At 41.6% G+C, this 19,068-nt stretch overlaps 1 protein-coding gene across 1 annotated transcript in view; it reads right to left on the bottom strand.

Annotated features, from left to right (window-relative positions):
- Positions 1–19,068, bottom strand: part of LOC143934216 (uncharacterized) — an 87,053-nt gene that overhangs the window by 47,916 nt on the left and 20,069 nt on the right. Inside the window, exon 2 of the mRNA XM_077457629.1 lies at positions 17,880–17,973. Coding sequence (XP_077313755.1) covers positions 17,880–17,973 — 94 coding nt within the window. The remainder of the gene's footprint in view (positions 1–17,879; positions 17,974–19,068) is intronic.

The following is a 19,068-nucleotide window of genomic DNA, read 5'->3' as shown; positions in this document are numbered from 1 at the left end:
TTGTATTAACTGTTTATATAAATAAAAGACATTTTCTGGAAAAAAAAAAAAAAAAAGACTGCAGCCACACATTCTTCAGGTCTAGTCAGGATACAAGCACATGTGGGTTCAAAAGTACATTGTAGGCAGGGCTGGTGCAAGGATTTTTGACACCCTAGGTGAAACCTCATTTTGCCGGCCTCCCTTGGCTCCACCCCTGTCTCCAACCCCTTTGCCCTGCCCATGTATACACCACCTTTTTAATGAAGCGCCCAATAAATACAGCCCACGAGCGTCCATTAAATTCAGCCTCACCAGCGCCCATCAAATGCAGCCTCACCAGCGCCCATCAAATGCAGCCTCACCAGCGCCCATCAAATGCAGCCTCACCAGTGCCCATCAAATTCCGCCCCACCAGCGCCCATCAAATGCCGCCCCACCAGCGCCCATCAAATGCCGCCCCACCAGGGCCCATCAAATGCCGCCCCACCAGCGCCCATCAAATGCCGCCCCACCAGCGCCCATCAAATGCAGCCTTCACCAGCGACCATCAAATGCAGCCTTCACCAGCGACCAACAAATGCAGCCTTCACCAGCGACCATCAAATGCAGCCTTCACCAGCGCCCATCAAATGCAGCCTTCACCAGTGCCCATCAAATGCAGCCTTCACCAGCGCCCATCAAATGCAGCCTTCACCAGCGCCCATCAAATGCAGCCTTCACCAGCGCCCATCAAATGCAGCCTTCACCAGCGCCCATCAAATGCTGCCTTCACCAGCGCCCATAAAATGCTGCCTTCACCAGTGCCCATCAATGAATGTTTGCTTGCTTCCATTCATTCGGGAGTCAGTCCTCCGTCGCCCCTGCGCCTCTGACACTATGGGTGAACAGAGCGCCGGCTGCCTGCTGATTCTGAGACTTAATTGCTTGCTGCAGAGAGAAGAGAGTAGGAACACAATTGGCCGGGCACCCTAGGCAGGAGTGCGCCCTAGGCGTCTGCTTAGTTTGCCTAGTGGTAGCACCGGCCCTGATTGTAGGTGGGCGCTGGGTGCAGGTCAAAAGTATTAGATCCGTGCAAATCGCTATTGATAAATGATCTGTAAGCCAGTCCTGTGTCATGGAAACTGAACACAGGCAAAATTAGAACGCTTGTACACCCTTATATGCCCCATACACACTATGAGAAAATCTGGCAAACAATCGGCCAGTTTTCCTCAATGTTTCACAACAAGTCAGAACCAAGGATAGAAATAATGTTTGGAAATTCTGGTACGACAAAGGCTTTTTTTTTTGGTTGTTTTTGATCATGCGTAGTCTTCCATATCTGATATTTCTCATACGAAAATGGTACACATTAAATGAAAATTGCTTGTTCTGTTCCCATACGAGAACAATTTTGGAGTTATCCCTATTTTTGTTTGGAAGGTTGGAATCAGCTGTCGAAAGTTGTGTTCACAGAAAATCGTACGATCGTTCCTCAGACTAAAATGTTCACTCAATTTTCCTATGGTGTGTATGGGGCATGAGACTATCCGCATCATTTAAAAAATGTTTATACAGTGACATAAAGCTATTACAGGTTAGCAAAATAATTCTTTGAGGGTGGGTTCACACTGATGCGGCCTGCTGCATCGCATGTCATTTGTACAGGATTCCTGTACAAATTACATGCAAATTTAGTGCGTGTAAATTGAGCCATACATTATATTTAGCTCAGTTCACACTAAAGACGTGCAGGATCCTTTTTTTTGTTCACACTGGAATCGGATCGCATGGGTATTCAGACCCATGTGATCCAATGCCATCCGATTTCACAGTTTGCACTGCATTCTGCAAACCAATTTGGGGCTGTCACTAACTTTATATTGACACCCACAGCAGTTTGCAGAGCACAGTGTGAACTGCCTGTGATTCTGATGTGGTGCAGGAATCCGCACAGAAATCGCTGTGGTTCTTGCATCGCATCAGTGTGAACCGGGCCTAAATCTAATGAAAAATTCACATTAAAATACTTTTTCTCCTTATCGCCACTGCAGTGGCTGTCAAATGAAAATATAAACAAATGGTGCCCTCTAGTGGTAAAAGATGTTTAGGAAACATTCTTAGGCCTCATGTACACTGCTGCTGGTAAACGGATGTTTAGGAACAGTTGGGCATTTTTTTTTCCGCTGCCCCTGAACTCTCCTCTATGTTATCTTATCAGTACATGTACACAGGGTCGTTTATAGTCTTTTTTTAAGCAGTTGAGTTTAGAACCATTTTTTGGAACGTTAAAAATGTGTTCAGGACGGATGTTATGAGGCATTTGAAATTCCAAATGCCTGCAACAGCTTGCAAATGCTGCTAAATGCAGTAACTTGTGTTTAGCAGCGTTTTGTTTGCAGATGTTTTTTATTTTAACAAAAAAAAATGTTATTTTTTTTTTTTTTAACGCTTCTAGATGCAAACACGGCTAAACATGGCCAAACGCAGCATGTAAACGCTGTTAAGTTGACATTTCAACGTCAGTTTTTAGCTGTCAAGTTAAAGCGAAGTTCTGGCGGACATGTGACCCTTAATATAAAAATACCCCTCGAATACACATGCTACGTGCAATATAACAAAGGTATGCTGTAAACTAAACTATGCCCAGTTTTCTATTTGTGCAGCATTTTTTTCTTACTTTGTGAAGTTCCTGCACAGCGCAGCCATCTCCATTGTGGGCATCTGAAGACACAGTGTCCTCCTTTCTGGATTCCATGCATGCTGGCTACCCATGTGCAGTGTGGTGCAATCTTGGTCAGCTTGCCATGCCAAGCTGACCAAGATTTTCCATAGACGCCAATGTTAAATGTTACTGGAGCAGTGCCATGCCAAGCTGACCAAGATCTCCCAGGAGCCAATGCAAAACCGGAAATTACATTTGCAGCCGCAGCTGCTAAAATTAGATATAGGCTTAAATCAGGTAGATGAACAGAAAAAAATATATATAAATTGCCATCTCATTTTAAGGCTGCACGGTGAGGAGTGAAAAATGTGGGTGGAACTCCGCTTTAAATCGTTCAGGAGAGGTTAAGCAATGTTCCGTGTACATGAAACCTTAGTGTCACATGACATTCACACTGCATTTACACATTTACCAATGAACTTCAATATGAAAATGTGGGAAATCTGTGTAAAATGGACCCGATAGTCTCTGCTATTTGTATTCTCTCACTTGGAGCCTTCAGTGTCAGTGAGTAAGTCCCTTCAGTTCAGTGAGGAAGCCATGAGGTCAGGTATGTCATAACTGCCACATGACGAGAACAACACTTAGTAAATGCTATATATAAGAATGAGTCACTTTGCCAATTCCCAGCTGCTTCCCTGATTTCAGGAAAGCTTAGAAAAAGTCTAAGTTCAGCTATCCTGATTTTTGGAAGCACAGAAGCTCATCTTGCTCTGAAAGCCATCGATATCTTAGTCATTGACAAGCAGATCCGAAGTGTTACTAAACCCACAACAGTAAAATCAGTCTGTATGTGCAGTAAAGCATGCTTGTTAGGCCTCATGCACATGTAATAATTCTAGCCCTAGACATCCTCTGTAACTCAAAACATGTAATCTGTAGAATCTTTTAAACATCGCCTATGGAGATTTTTAAGGGTAAGTATGATAAGATTTTTAAGTATGTCGCCATTCCACGACCGACGCAATTTTAAAGCGTGACATGTTGGGTATCAACTTACTCTGCATAACATCATCTTTCATAAAATTGGGCTAACTTTACTGTTTAAAAAATAAAATCTCAATCATTTTTGGGGTTCTAAGTAATTTTCTATAAAAAAAAAAAAGCTGTTTTAAACTTGTAAACACCAAATATCAACACTAGACTCTGTCCTAAAAGGGGTGGGCCAGCGAAAAAATAAAAGTCAGCAGCTACAAACACTGTAGCTGCTGACTTTTAATAAGCACTTACCTTTCTAGGGTTCCCACGATGTCGGCCGCCTGAGGACAACCCGTCCCTTGGCTCTCGGGTCCCGACACCACCAAAAAAAGAGCGGGATAGATTCGGTTACGTCACAGATAGGTAGTTACGTGGACTTTCACCTACAACCATTGGTGAGGTCCGTCCCCTCATATTTGAAGGACACGGGAGATACTATATGAGTGTTGGAAAGGATGGACTATCAACAAGAGTATTTGCTGGTTACTGTGGATGTTACATCTCTCTATACCTGCATACCCCACAAATTGGGTTTTGCAGCAGTGGGTTTTCTACGGACTGCTAGTCCCATTCCAGACACTCAACAGCTTTACATTATGGAGTTAGTCCACTATACGACACAGAGTAACGACTTCTGGTATGATCAATTTTTTCTACAGAAAAAAGGGGGTGGCAATGGGGGCTAAATTTGCCCCTAGCCTCGCCAACCTTTTCATGGCCATTTGGGAGGAGGATGTCGTCTATGCTCTACAGCGCCCAGAGTTGGCGCTGTGGGCTAGATACATAGACGACATCCTCCTCCTCTGGAAAGGTGATGAGGAATTATTACATGAATTTATGGTCACTATTAATGACAATGATATGGGCATAGTTTTGACTTATGAAATGAGTTCTACTAAGATTCACTTCTTGAACTTGGATATATCCATTGTAGATCATCTGCTGGTCACTAAGACCTATTTCAAGCCAACAGATCGCAATGGGTATATCCCCACCGACAGTTGTCACTATGCCCCATGGTTGAGATCGATACCACATAGCCAATTGCTACGTATTAGGAGAAACTGTACGGATCTTTCAGACTTTTTCTCACAAGCTGATGTTTTGAAATCGAGATTTATTGAGAAGGGCTATCTCCCTAAAGCTATTGACGAGGAGATCCGTCACGTTTCAGCACTTGACAGGACCACCCTTACTACTGTACAAACTACACGTAAACATAATACTGGATCTAGATGCTCTTTTATTAATCAGTTTTCTACACAATCTAAGCAGATTAAAAGTATATTCAGTCGTCATTGGAATGTTTTGAAGAATGATCCCTATTTAGGACCCCTTCTTCCAGAGAAGGCAGGAGTTATTTTCAGGGGTGCCCCATCAGTAAGAAATCGCATTGCCCCAAATGTGATAAAGCCTCCACGAAAATCGTCATTTCTTCCGGATCTGAAAGGTTTCTTTCCGTGTAAGAAGTGTAATGTATGTATACACAATGCATTATGTTGTAGTAAGATCGACTCTTTTGAGTCCTCTTCTACAATTTATCACATGAAATGCTTTGTCACTTGTATGTTGGTCGTACCATTCAAACATTTTCGATAAGGGTAAACGAACATATTTCTAATATTAAATTAGGAGTAACCAACCATAGTGTGCCGAAACACTACTTGCATCATCATAACAAAAATCCTTTTGGGACAAAGTTTCAGGTGATCAATAGTTTTTCTCCACACTGGAGGGGTGAGTCAAGGGTTCTAAATTAGAAACGTTCTGGATTTATCATATGAAGTGTTATTTCCCTTTCAGGTTAAATCTCGATTGAGATATTAGCGCATTCATCAAGAAATCATGACGATATGGGTTTATTCTTTATAGGTAGCACCTTGCCTCCCTTCATTTTTGGAGGATTTGCTTTGTAGAGTTGTATTTGTTTTTTTCTATAAAGGTTATGTTCTGGCCAGGTTGACCACTTACCTTACCATACCATGCCTTCTTTGGCCTGGCGCCGGTAAGGATGTAACTGTTATTCAGCATGGTTATTTAGAATTTTTAATTTTAATATTTCTATTGGTCTTTTCATTTTTTATTCCTTTGGTATATATTAATAGTGGTTCCAAAAGGGACAACGAATATATATTTACATTATGGGTTGATAAAGGTATATATAAACCATATCAGCTTTTGGGTGTGTTTTTTAAACGTTTTTTAGGTTTTTATATATTTTTTGTCCACAAGAGGGAGCCTTCTGAATTGGCCTTTATATATGTGTTTGTTAAAACACTTTTTAGGTATTTATATCTTTTGTCCACAAGAGGGAGTCCCTTGAATTGGCTTATATGCATGTTTTTCATGACAGCTGTTTATTATGGATTGCACCTTACGCCCAGCGCTGCTCTCTTTCTCTGTTTGTATAGTTGTCCATTACACTCAGAGGTTTTTTTTTTTTTTTTGTTCCCCTTTTTTATACAATATTATGTTCCCTCTAGAGAGTATTGGGACAGAAAGATGTTTGTATATACTCACGTATATACATGCGTTTGTTGCACATGTACATGTTTACAACTGCACGTGCGTGCAGGTATGTGGGTATGCATGAGCTGTTAGTGTGTGTGTGTGTGTGTGTGTGTGTGTGTGTGTGTGTGTGTGTGTGTGTGTATATATGTATGACTATATGTGTGCACACATATATACACAGTGGGTATCACCAGCATTATCCATTAACCATTTATTATCTAAGGATTCGATTTTATCCTTTTGAGTAGTATTTTTGGTCTTGCTATAACTTAGAACCTTAATATTTTACCTAGCATAGAGTCCTCTCTTTCCTCCATTCTCACAATTTTATTAATTCATTATAATTTATAATAATTGATTTCCAAATTGCTAATAATTTTCTTAATTCATTTTTTAGTTAATTTACTTATAAAAATGTATTCATTTTAAATTTGAGGTATATTTATACATTTTATATTTATTTATTTAATCAATTAGTGAATTGATCCATTTCTGCAAACGTTATAAACTTATCTCGCACTATTAATCAGCACGCTTCTTACTCATATTTACATTCACTTCGGTCTCCAACCTTCTACCTCTTTAAATGCGATGACATGTGGCTCTTTTGGGCGGTGATGCAATAACGTTTTGACTTACAGAGGGGACGGTGTTGTGCGGGATGATGCGCCGTGGCCCCTCCTCTCTATTTTCGGTCTAGGTTCCGTGGGCGGAACTGTACGGATGTTTAGTTGTAGAGAGGGGGGTGTGATACGCGGTGACACGTGTTAGTGCTATCTGTCCCCAGTGCCACCTTTTGTCAGTGCCATTTGTCCCCAGTGCCATCTGTCATCAGTGCCAAGTATAAGTGCCATCTGTCATCAGTGCCACATAGTGCCCCGTGTCATCAGTGCCACATAGTGCCATCTGTCATCAGTGCCACATAGTGCCATCTGTCATCAGTGCCACATAGTGCCATCTGTCATCAGTGCCACATAGTGCCATCTGTCATCAGTGCCACGTATCATTGCCATTTGTCATCAGTGCCACCTGTCAGTGTCACGTGCCATCTGTTGTCAGTGTCACGTGTCATCAATGCCACTTATCAGTGCCATCTGTCATCAGTGTCACACGTCATCGGTGCCACGTATTAGTGCCATCTGTCATCAGTGCCACGTATTAGTGCCACGTATAAGTGCCATCTGTCATCAGTGCATACGTATCAGTGCCATCTGTCATCAGTGTCACGTGTCATTGTCCTGGTGCTCCAGGGCCTTCAAAAGTGTAATAGGTAGTCAACAAGTTAGATGTGTAATTTATGCTCCTAGAACACGTGATGGCGCTCCCTGCATGTTGGGCCTCTCTATGTGGCCAGGCTGTGAAAAAGTCACACACATGTGGTATTGTAATACTCAGGAAGAGTAGCAGAATTTTTTTGGGGGGTGTCATTTATGGTATACACATGCCATGTGAGAGAAATAACCTATTACAATGACAATTTTGTGGAAAAAAATAAAAAATATCTTAATTTTGCAAAGAATTGTGGGAAAAAATGACATCAAAAAGCTCACCATGCCTCTTACTAAATACCTTGGAATGTCTACTTTCAAAAAGGGGTCATTTGGGGGGTATTTGTACTTTCCTGACTTGTTTGGGTCACAAGAAGTGAGATAGGCCACCAGTACATCAGATGTGATCAATTTTGTATGATTCGCACCACAGCTTGTAGACTCTCTAACTTTCACAAAGAACAAATAATATCCACTAATTTGGGTTATTTTTACCAAAGATATGTAGCAGTATAAATTGTGGCCAAAATTTATGAAGAAAAATTAATAATTTGCATAATTTTGTCACAGAAACAAAGAAATATGCATTTTTTTTCAAAATTTTCGGTCTTTTTTCATTTATAGCGCAAAAAATAAAAACTCCAGGAGGTGATCAAATACCACCAAAAGAAAGCTCTATTTATGGAAAAAAAGGACAAAAAATTAATTTGGGTACAGTGTTGCATGACTGAGTAATTGTCATTCAAAGTGTGAGAGCACCGAAAGCTGAAAATTGGTCTGGGCAGGAAGGGTGTTTAAGTGCCCAGTAAATATAAATATAAATATAAATATATATAAATATATATAAATATATATATATATATATATATATATATATATATCTAGCGTGGAGTCTTGACAGCAGGTTTATAACCCAGTTGATGCACTATGGTGCGAAACATGTCGGGTACATAGCCTGTCGGCCAGAAATACCACACTTTTTATTGATTATTCTGGCTATGCATAATTTCTCTTGATAGCTTGTACCTTTATGAATTATGTTTTTTTTTATTATACATTTTTAAATAAATTTTTTGTACTGGAGTGACCTACTCTATTTGGAGCATTTTTTTTTCTATATTTTTTCATTATACCGACCTTCATGATTGCACTTTCGGGGAGTTCGAGACACAGACAACCTGCATCAGATATCTCGATCGAGAGCCGGGAGTTCGATTGTTCCTTTTGGAGGACCATTTGCGGTGGATTCACTTTGATGCACGATTGACCCACCATTACGGTGTGTGGGCCCACACTTTAGGGTAAGAGTACCCATTATTGTTCTATGATAAGTGCACCTGCTATCTTCTTAGAAGTTTGCTATTGGTGGAATTTGGACGTCAAGTATCACATTTCCATACTACCGCATATATTTGAAGTCCCCGGTATTAGAATTGGATGGTGTTACATGAAGGACTGATTCATTGATGTTGTAGAGTCTTGACCTCTCATGAGGATTTTTTTATGTGCATAGCATTTTCCCATTCTCTGTGATTTGTTATGAACTGCACAGATTATTTTTCATAATTTAATGTTGTGCATTTTGTATTTGATATTTATTTGCTTTTTATTAATATTTATTAGTTTCACTAATATTGTTGTGGCTCACTGTTTTCAGTGAGTTTACTCTCACAGGTTTTTTATCACAATATTTTTCTGATATTTGTCTGGTGTGTATTGTCACTAGTATCTCACATTATTAAGCGCTGCAATTTTTGTTTTTTATGTTTTCACAGTTCATCATTTTTGTTGCTGGCTGCTAGACTTTTTACGTTTTTTCTGGTAGCGCAATTATATTTTTATTTATTGTGTAAGAAAGGCTGTTTCATCCCGTCTCCTCTGATCCTCTTCTTCTACTGCCCCCAATCCATATTCTGATACTACAGAGCCTTGGAGTCACTCTGCACATACTCAGCTTTGTGTGCATTGCTAGAGAGGTTTTTTTTTTTTTCTTAGGAGGGTGCACGTGATCAACACAGGGCCAATCAGCACTGTCCAGACAGAGGGGGTCAGAGGCCATTAAGCCTCATAGGACAGTCAGACATTTACTGCTGACAAGAATAGATACAGTTTATATTTCCTAAAATAATTACATTTCCATGTTCTGTGTACTGTGTGAGACCAGATATAGTGAATGAAGGGTCCTGGGTCCAATTGCAGCAGCACTAGTTCTCTTTTCCCCTTTTAAAGGCTCAGAGACAACAGCGGGAACCATTGGCTCCTGTTGCTGTCAATCAAATGCTGTCAGGAGGCAGGGTGGGGCCAAGCTGTGCTGTGCTTGTCAATAGATGAACACAGCTCAGCTCGGGTGCACCCCAATAGAAAGCAGCTTCCTATGCGGGAGCACCAAGAACAGAAGCCGAGCGTGCCGGTGGGGGACATCAGAAGTGGAGGTCTGCAGTACCATTACACAGAGCAGGCAAGTATAAGATGTTTGCTATTAAAAAAATATATATATTTATTCCTTAACAATCACTTTATAGTGCTGATGGCAGCACTTCCCTTATGTCACACTTCTTTAGAAGATTTGGCTTTTCTGTCCTGTCATTTCAACTGGTCCTCCAATCACTCGGCTTGATTTCCTTATTAGGAGTGGCTCCTTGACTTGCAGAGTCCTCAGAGGTGCCAACCATACCTAGGCACTCACATAAACTGGACAATGTGCCTGCGCTGCCCTGAGGTATAGAACAAGGGCATCAAGGCCAATGATGGGTAAACAGTAGACTTATTTTTTTTGGATCAAAAAATGCGCCGGTGACCAGAAATTTTGGGGGAGCTGCAGAGAGCTAGATGGAGACTGTTCATTAATGCGTGAGTGAAAAGTGTTAACACTGAATTATCTATACAGCGAATAATAGGTGAGGAGGGGTGCATTTCTGGTAGAAACCCTGAAGCTGCCCATAGATTCCTCCATTCAAACAAACGAGATGGATGGAGAAATTCTGCTGATTGCTCAGCGGCTGCAGCCAATAAATATTTTCCAACATGTCCCTTCGACAGAAGTCAATCAAATGATCCACTTTTGTTGATCAGGGTTGGCCACACCCTGGTTCCGCGACTACAGGGACATATATGCTACTGCAGGATGCCAGGTACTTATACATATGAACATTACTTTTATATACTGTGCATCTAATGCAATGCTTTGATGCTGATTCTTGCTGGTTTGAAGCACCCAATTGTTAGTGATTTGAGTTCTTCTTTCTACTATGTGCATTTGAAGCCCCTTTTTTGTTTCTTCTTGGCTTTTGAAGCTTTAGATACAAGTATCCTGCTGTGCAGAGAGTCTGTGTCCTGTTTTATAAGTTGACCTTCTTCTCAGTCACTTATTTTTTGTTGTTGGCAATTTATTCCCATTTTGTGACACATAAATGAATCAATTCTATTACCCTTTATGTTATTGTAGCTGGCCCTTGAATGCTCCCTATGGTCACCTATTGCTTTTGGTCTTCATGACACTGGCAGACATCTTGACCCATATATCTGCTTGATCATAGTTTACAATATTTCAAGAGACCAGGGTGAGTATGCATATTGTTGAATTGAACGTGCACATGTATGTAAATATCTATATGTATTGGAAAATGAATTTCCAAAATAAGTGAAGAAATGTACATTATATATTTTAAATCATAATTTTTGATATTATTATTATATGTATATTTTCTCTTAATAGAAGGCTTATACCTCAAATGGACAGCATTCCCTGAAGAAGCCCGGAATACGGGCGAAACATGTTGGGAATCCATTCAAAGTGCTGTATCCATAAAACGGTGTCTTATGTACCTGCCACAATTTTTTTTTAACAATTTTTTATTTTGTCTATAAATGAAACGTTGTATATTATATATTATTATATTGAGCTCAATGTACCTCATTTTGCACCTTAAAAAATCACATAAAATTCCCCCATATCTACTTCTCATCTATGACTAGCTTCAAAGACAATCAGATATCCACATTGCAATCTTCCCCTTAGGATTAGATGACAACGTCTGCAGGGTGTGAGCTTCCTTCCCTTTTCTCCAGGAAGATCAGTGACCACTGTACACAGAGTTTACAACATCTCAGGATGAAGCAATGAAAGCTCTGGAAAGTTTTCATTTCCTATTGATGTTACAGTGAGAAATGATTAGGCTATTACTGCTGAACTCTTCTAAAAAAAGCTAGTCATAAACTGGGAAAAATCATTCAGATCTGCAGTTCGGATATTGAAGTCCAATTGCAGTTTAACAGTTTTTAGTCAAACTACATCTAATCACTCCACTTTATACCAGTTTTATAGCGCCAGGCTCCCCTCAAAAAAATAAGTCAGCAGCTACAAATACTGTAGCTGCTGGCTTTTAATATAAGGACACTTACCTGTCCAGGGATCCAGGATGTCCTCACCTGAACCAATTCTTCAATCGGCTTCAGGTGCAGGCATCTCAAGCCTTGTGGCTTCACAGCTAGTTCCCTACTGTGTATATGGTGCTTCACTTTGTGAATAGTCCCATAGTCTTCTAGGACCTGTGAGGTGTCCCAGAAGACTGTGGGGAAAGGAGGGGTGGAACTTCCAGCTCAGATCGCTACAGCAATCTAAGACAGAAGTGGGTACCTGTCCAATTGTGGCAGTGGAGGGGGGGAGGTTGCAAACAAGCAGATCTACCTCTTTTGGGTGGAGCACCACTTTAAGTGCTGTTGCCATGTTAGGAGCTTCTATTCTGGGCCATATAGTGCTCTGCATGGCCCAGGCAGCTTGAAAGCCACCATAGAACTGGCCCTTGTAGGACTCAATGCTAAAGTAGGGTTTTAATACAGCCCAGGATTTTTTTGTCAATCACCACCCGTTTAACCTCTTCCCCATCCCACTCTGTTCATGCTGCTTTCTTTACCCTGGTCATATGCTGCTTTCTGGCCCTCTATTACCCCAATAATGCATAAGACCACAGGCCACTACTTCATACTCCTACTATTAGACTTTTCTGCTTTGATAACGTTGATCACCTGTTCATCTTCAAAAAAAAACTCCACTCGCCTCCAAGACTCTGCTCTTTCCCGGTTCTCCTACTGTCTTTCTTCAGTGTCACCTACAATTCTACCTCCTCCTCTGCTAACCCTCTTTCCGTAGGTGTCCCCCCAAGACTTTATCCTCAGACCCCCTCTATTCTCTCCCTACATATTTTTTCCTTGGTTAGATAATTCACTCCCATGTCCTCCAATACGATCTAATGCTAACGACATCCAAATCTCTCTCTGTTCTCCTCCACTCACCCCTTTGGTCTCCCTGCACATTACGAATTTACTAACAGACATATCAGTACAAATGTTGTACCACTCTTTACAATTCAATCCCCCCCATATGTCACCACCAGTCTCTTCCATCAAGATTAATCAAACAATAATCAGTCCCTCCCCTCATGCAAGGGTACTAGGTGTAATTCTGGACACTAACCTTTCCTTATGGCTCCAATCTTGCCACCTTCCCCGCCGTAACATCTCCAAAATATGCCCCTTCTTAACCAATTACACCACTAATCTACTAACTCCTTTGTTATGTCTCACCTCAACCATTACAACTCCCTCCTCATGGTCCTACCTCTGCACAAACCATGTCCTCACGAATGTTGCTACCAGACTCATTTACTTACTAACTGTTTAGTGTCCGCAGTCAGTTTCTGCCTGTCCCTCCACTGGCTTCTACTCATCCTATAAATAACATTCAAAATATCAACAGCAATATTGAAAGTCATCCACAACTCCGACAGAAGGTACATCTCGCCTCAAAATATCAACCAAACCGTCCTCTTCGCTCCTCTGAAAACCTCCATGCCATGCTCACCTCCCGTTCTTAGGAACTCCCTACCCCAATCTTTCTGGACATCTCCTACTCTGTTCACCCTTAGACAAAGCCTTGTTCATGTATCTACTGTAATTATGTTTAATGTGCCCACCGAAACGCCACAAAATTAATATACTGTAAGAACTCATAATAATCAATGATAATGTTCATATCTCTGCTTTGCGCTTCTTTTAGAAAAATGTGGCATGTGCGTTTTTCAGAGCATTTTCATGTGTTGTAAGGCCCATAGAAATATATTACAATACATGTATGGTGAGTGGCAGGCAACGTGCTTAAAAAAAAAAAAAAAAAAAAAAAACACAATATTGAAAAATGCAGAAAAGTGGACATGACGTAAATCTGGCTTTCGGTTCTTACATATGGTACTGCTGTATCTCCACGGCAGAAAGTTCCTGCTCAAAAAACACGGGTATGGTCTGTGTGCGTTTACACGCGTATATGCACGTATACGTGCAGAAACACTCTTATATCCTTCTATTCAACAGGGGAGGTGTGATTTATGCGCATACTCACTTGTACAATACTGAAAAGTAATGAAGACACGGCTCTTGTTTTCTGATATTTTTCCACCTGTGTGCACAGGACTTCACTAAAAAATGCACGAACACCTAAAAATGTGGTGTTTTTGGTGCCTACGTGCATGAGAATTTTGATCTAGAGCAGGGGTCTCTAATCTTTCCAAACAAAAGACCAGTTTACTGTCCTGCAAGCTTCAGGGGGCCCGGACTTTGCCCAGTGGGAGTAGAAAATTAATGTAACCAATGTTCCATCATTGGTATTAGAGGGAGGAATAGTGCCCCATCGTTAGTATCAATGGGAGGAATAGGGCCCCATTGTTTGTGTCTGTGGGAGGAAGAGTCCAAATCACTGTTTCACTGTGTCACAGAAAACTAGTGTATCGATGGGAGAAATAGTGACCCATCGCTGGTATCGGAGGAAGAAAGAATGGCCCATTATTTGAATCAGTGGGAGAAAGAGTGCCTCATTTTTAGTATCAGCGGGAGGAATCGTGAATTGTATGAATGGGAGAAATAGTGCCCCAAGGGCTGGATAATGGTTAGCAAAGGACCACATTCGGCCCTTGGCCCGCAGTTTGGAGGCTGCTGGTCAAGAGGAAGCAAATATATTGTTACAAATGAAAATAGTTTTTACCACTTCCGGACCGCCCGCCGTCGTTATACGTTGGTCCTTTGACGTTAAATAAATACTGTTGTTACGGCAGCAAATAGCTGCCATATCCCCAGTATTTTCTTCAATGGCGGGCGGTCCGCTTTGAGATAAAAGTGGTATCGGCTGCGGATTCGGCGCAAGATCACTTGGCGGCGGGAGAGGTGCTGTCCCGATTTGTCCCGGTTATCTCCGCCATTTAACGGAGCCGTCAGGAACAGCAAAGATGATCTGATGCTGTCCCCCGAGAGGCAGGAAGTCAAGTGAGGGAATGATGGCCCCCAATCGACTCATTGCCATTGGATGATGGACTCAACGTCAAACATCACTTACGCCCAATGGCCTTAAAGTGGTTGTAAACCCTTACAAACCACTTTGACCTACAGGTAAGCCTAGATTAAGGCTTACCTGTAGGTCCAAGAAATATCTCCTAAACCTATATGGTTTAGGAGATATTTGCCCGAAAACAGGCACCGCTGTCTACGGCGCATGCGCCGTAGACAGCGGCGTGCAGGCGCACTGAGCGCGGCATTCTCAACGACGGAGCTGCCGTGCTTGTCGGCTCCCGTGCGCATGTGCGGGAGTGACGTCATCGCGGCTTCGCTGAATGACAGCGGCGGAGCTGCGAGACCCCACCAAGAAGATGGATGCGGCGGACTACAGGGGACAGCGGCGACTTCGCTGGCTCCTGTGTCAGGTAAGTGACACATAATGGACTACTATGCGATGCATAGTAGTCCATTGTGCTTTGCCTTTGCAGGGAATGAAAGAGGAAGAAAACTCATCATTTATTTTATTGCATTTAAGTGTAAATGTGTGATCTGAAGTCTTTGACCCCAGATCTCACATTAAAGGGGTCCTGTGATGCTTTTTACATTGCTTGTAATAGGAATACATTTTTAAAGGGACGGTGTAAAAATAAAAAGCAGAAGAGAACGCATACGTAAGTCTCGCCTGCATATCTAAACGCTGTTTAAACCACACGTGAGGTATTGCAGCAATCGTTAGAGCGAGAGCAATAATTCTAGCAAAAGATCTCCTCTAACTCAAAACTGGTAACTTGTAAAAAATTTTAAACGTCGCCTATGGAGAATTTTAAGGGTCAAAGTTTGTCGCCATTGCACAAGCGGGCGCAATTTTAAAGCATGAGATGTTGGGTATCAATTTACTCTGTGTAACATTATCTTTTAGGATATAAAAAATTTGGGCCAACTCTACTGTTTTTTTATTTTTTAATTCACAAAAGTGTATTTTTTCCCCAAAAAATTTGGTTTGTAAGACTGCTGCGCAAATACAGTGTGACAAAGTATTAATGATATATATATAATGTTTGAGGGTTCTAAGTAATTTTCTAACAAAATAAAAGTGTATTTTAACTTGTACACACCAAGTGTAAAAAATTTCTTAAGTGGTTAAAGACTATAAGGTCCTGAAAAAGCTAGGTGAGACACGTCGACCTCTTAGGATGTATCTCACATAAATATTGTCAATAATATACATGGCAAATATTGCGTTAAAGGAATCTGGCATATTTTTAATAGTTTTTTAAAATTTTGTAAGAAAATTATTTTTAGATATATATTTTTAGTAAAGGTCGACCGATATGGGCTTTTCTCTGGCCGATGCCGATATTTAGAAATCGCAGTTGCGATTTTTGGGGGTTCTAAGTGATTTTCTAGCAGAAAATACAGGATTTTTACTTGTAAGCATCAAGTGTCAGAAAAGATTTAGTCTTTAAATTGTTAAACTGAGAACTCTACACAGGGAGTTCAGTTCATTGGTAATTATAAACATTGTATCTCTTTGCTCTTTTCTTGGCAGACTGCCCAGAGAGGAGGAAAGTCCCTCCACTGATTAACCACTTGCTTACTGGGCACTTAAACCCCCCTCAGTCCCAGACCAATTTTCAGCTTTCAGCGCTGATGCACTTTGAATGACAATTGCGCGGTCATACAACACTGTACCCAAATTAAATTTTTATCATTTTTTTCCCACAAATAGAGCTTTCTTTTGGTGGTATTTAATTACAGCTGGGATTTTTATTTTTTGCTAAACAAACAAAAAAAGATGCAAAAAAAATAAATAAAAAAAAAATCATGTTTAATAGTTTGTTATAAAATTTTGCAAACAGGTCATTTTTCTCCTTCATTGAAGTGCGCTGATGAGGCGGCACTGATAGGCTGCACTGGTGGGCTGCATTGGTGGGCACTGATAGGCTGCACTGGTGGGCACTGATAGGCATAGTTAAGGCGGCACTAATAGGCACAGATAAGGCAGCACCGATGGGCACAGATAAGGCGGCACTGATGGGCAAAGACGGGCACGGATGGGTGGCACGGATGGGTGGCACTAAGGGGCACTGATAGGTACCACTGATAGATGGGACTGATGGGCACTGATAGGTGGCACTGATAGGTGGCACTGCTGGGCACTGATGGGCGGCACTGGGGTGCAGCACCTTTGTTGAGGCAGACTGTGGGCACTGCTGGGTGGCACTGTGGGCACTGCTGGGTGGCACTGCTGGGTGGCACTGTGGGCACTGCTGGGTGGCACTGACAGGGGGGGGGCACATTTTTTATTTAGGCAGGCAAAGCAGGGGGCAGGTGGGCACTGACAGGGGGCAGGTGGGCACTGGCAGGGCTGGCCGTGATCGGGACTCATGTCCCGATCACGGCCGCCGGTGATCGGCTTTTTTTTTTCTCCTCGCGCTGTCAGCGCGAGGAGGAATAATAGCCGATTGCCGGCCCCGTTCAATCACATGATCAGCTGTCATTGGCTGACAGCTGATCACGTGATAAGGGGTCGGGATCGACCCCTTGCACGGATCGGTGATCAGGCGAGTCTCACAGGACGCTCGTGCACGGGACTACGTCAATAGACGCAGCCCCGGAAAAGGAGATCCGCGCTGTAGCCGTCATTCGGCTATAGCGTGGATCTCAAGTGGTTAAACTGATTGTAAACTCTCCCCCACAACTTTGTCCCATGTAAATCAGCATAAAAAAAACCCTAATGAACACCGCTAGTATATATCTCCTTACTTGCTTAGTATTGTTGTAATCCTTTTTCTTTAGAAAAACGTCACTGAGCATGCCAGAGAGGTGAGTATTTTGATCGATCAAAAAAAATGTATGATTAATCAAGGAATTAATCTTTAATTTCCACAGCCCTATTTCAAAGTCATAGAAATTCGATTTCATGTTGTTGTTTATAATGCACTGATATCATAAAAAAGGAAAGGGTAAGTGGCTGTGTCATGGCAACCAATTATCTTCCAGCAATCAATCACTTTGTGTAGGTTAGAAAAACAAACATTTGATTGGCTTCCACTGACAGCAGCTTCTCTTGTAGGTCCATGGCATGTAATACCAGACCTCTGATAGGTACTTACGGGACCAAACGGCGTAGGGATCAGCTCCTGATGTCGTGGTTGAAGATTTGGCAAAGGCACATCACAAGAATCGCTGTTTTGCGACATGACCGGCCTGTGGAAGAAATAAAACAATTAACTCGAGATGACACTAATAATGCAAAACAATCTGAACTAAAGGACCCTACAGGCTGGTACAAAGCTGTAACCATACAAATACAACAATCCTCTAAACACTGCAAAGAGCTGCTTACAAGGGGACCGAGAGAAATGCTGCTTTTTGGGGTTCAGTTAAAGTGGGAGTCTACGGTATATGTTCTATATCTATACAGTAAATTCAAGTATACTGCGCAGGCCAGTAATTGACGCAGTCAGTCTCACTGTGCATACAATTACAGAAGATGTGTAGGAGCGGTGGACCCAAGTGGGAAAATAAAAAAAAGAGGAAATATATATTGTGTACTTTCTATTACATATGAAGATATTTTATAGTACACCATCTTGTGATTTTTATGACGTTATATCATCTTACTTCTGAGCCTTGATGAAGGGGGAGTTTTGAGCCCCTGAAACATGCTGGATTTATCTTCTAAATTTTAAGAATAATAAAATTCTACTGGACTAGCACTAATTTGTGGTGCTCTCACCCTTATACACTAAGGGGGTTATTTATGAAAGGCAAATCCACTTTGCACTGCAAGTGCACTTGGAAGTGCAGTCGCTCTAAATCTGAGGGGTAGATCTGAAATGAGTGGAAGCTCTGCTGATTTTATCATCCAATCATGTGCAAGCTAAAATGCTGTTGTTTTTTATTTTCCTTGCATGTACCCCTCGGATCTACAGCGACTTTACTTCCAAGCGCACTTGCAGTGCAAAGTGGATTTTCCTAGTAAATGACCCCCTAAGTTTAGATGTCAGGTTTCTTTCACGCATCACTGCCCTGCCGAGCCTCCATTGGTTGAAAAAACTAAAAGGCAATAAAGAAAGGGTGGGCCAGGGACAATCAGGGTGGGGAAGAAAGAGTTATAGATGATGTAATGGCGAGTGAACAACAGTCCTCATCCCTCATTTCAGCCATCTGCGATGCTCAGGGTGTCCCACAATCCCTAACCTCAGACATTATAGAAGTCTGATGCTGATCTATACACCTCCAAGGCAAGACCCACTGAAATGGAAATAGAGGAATTTTTGGGGAAATGTGAACTTCCTG

Source organism: Lithobates pipiens, unplaced genomic scaffold, assembly GCF_037356315.1.
Source record: "Lithobates pipiens isolate NorthernLeopardFrog02 unplaced genomic scaffold, aLitPip1_a1.2 Scaffold_27, whole genome shotgun sequence".
Taxonomy (NCBI): domain Eukaryota; kingdom Metazoa; phylum Chordata; class Amphibia; order Anura; family Ranidae; genus Lithobates; species Lithobates pipiens.
This window is presented reverse-complemented; position numbering and strand designations above follow the sequence as displayed.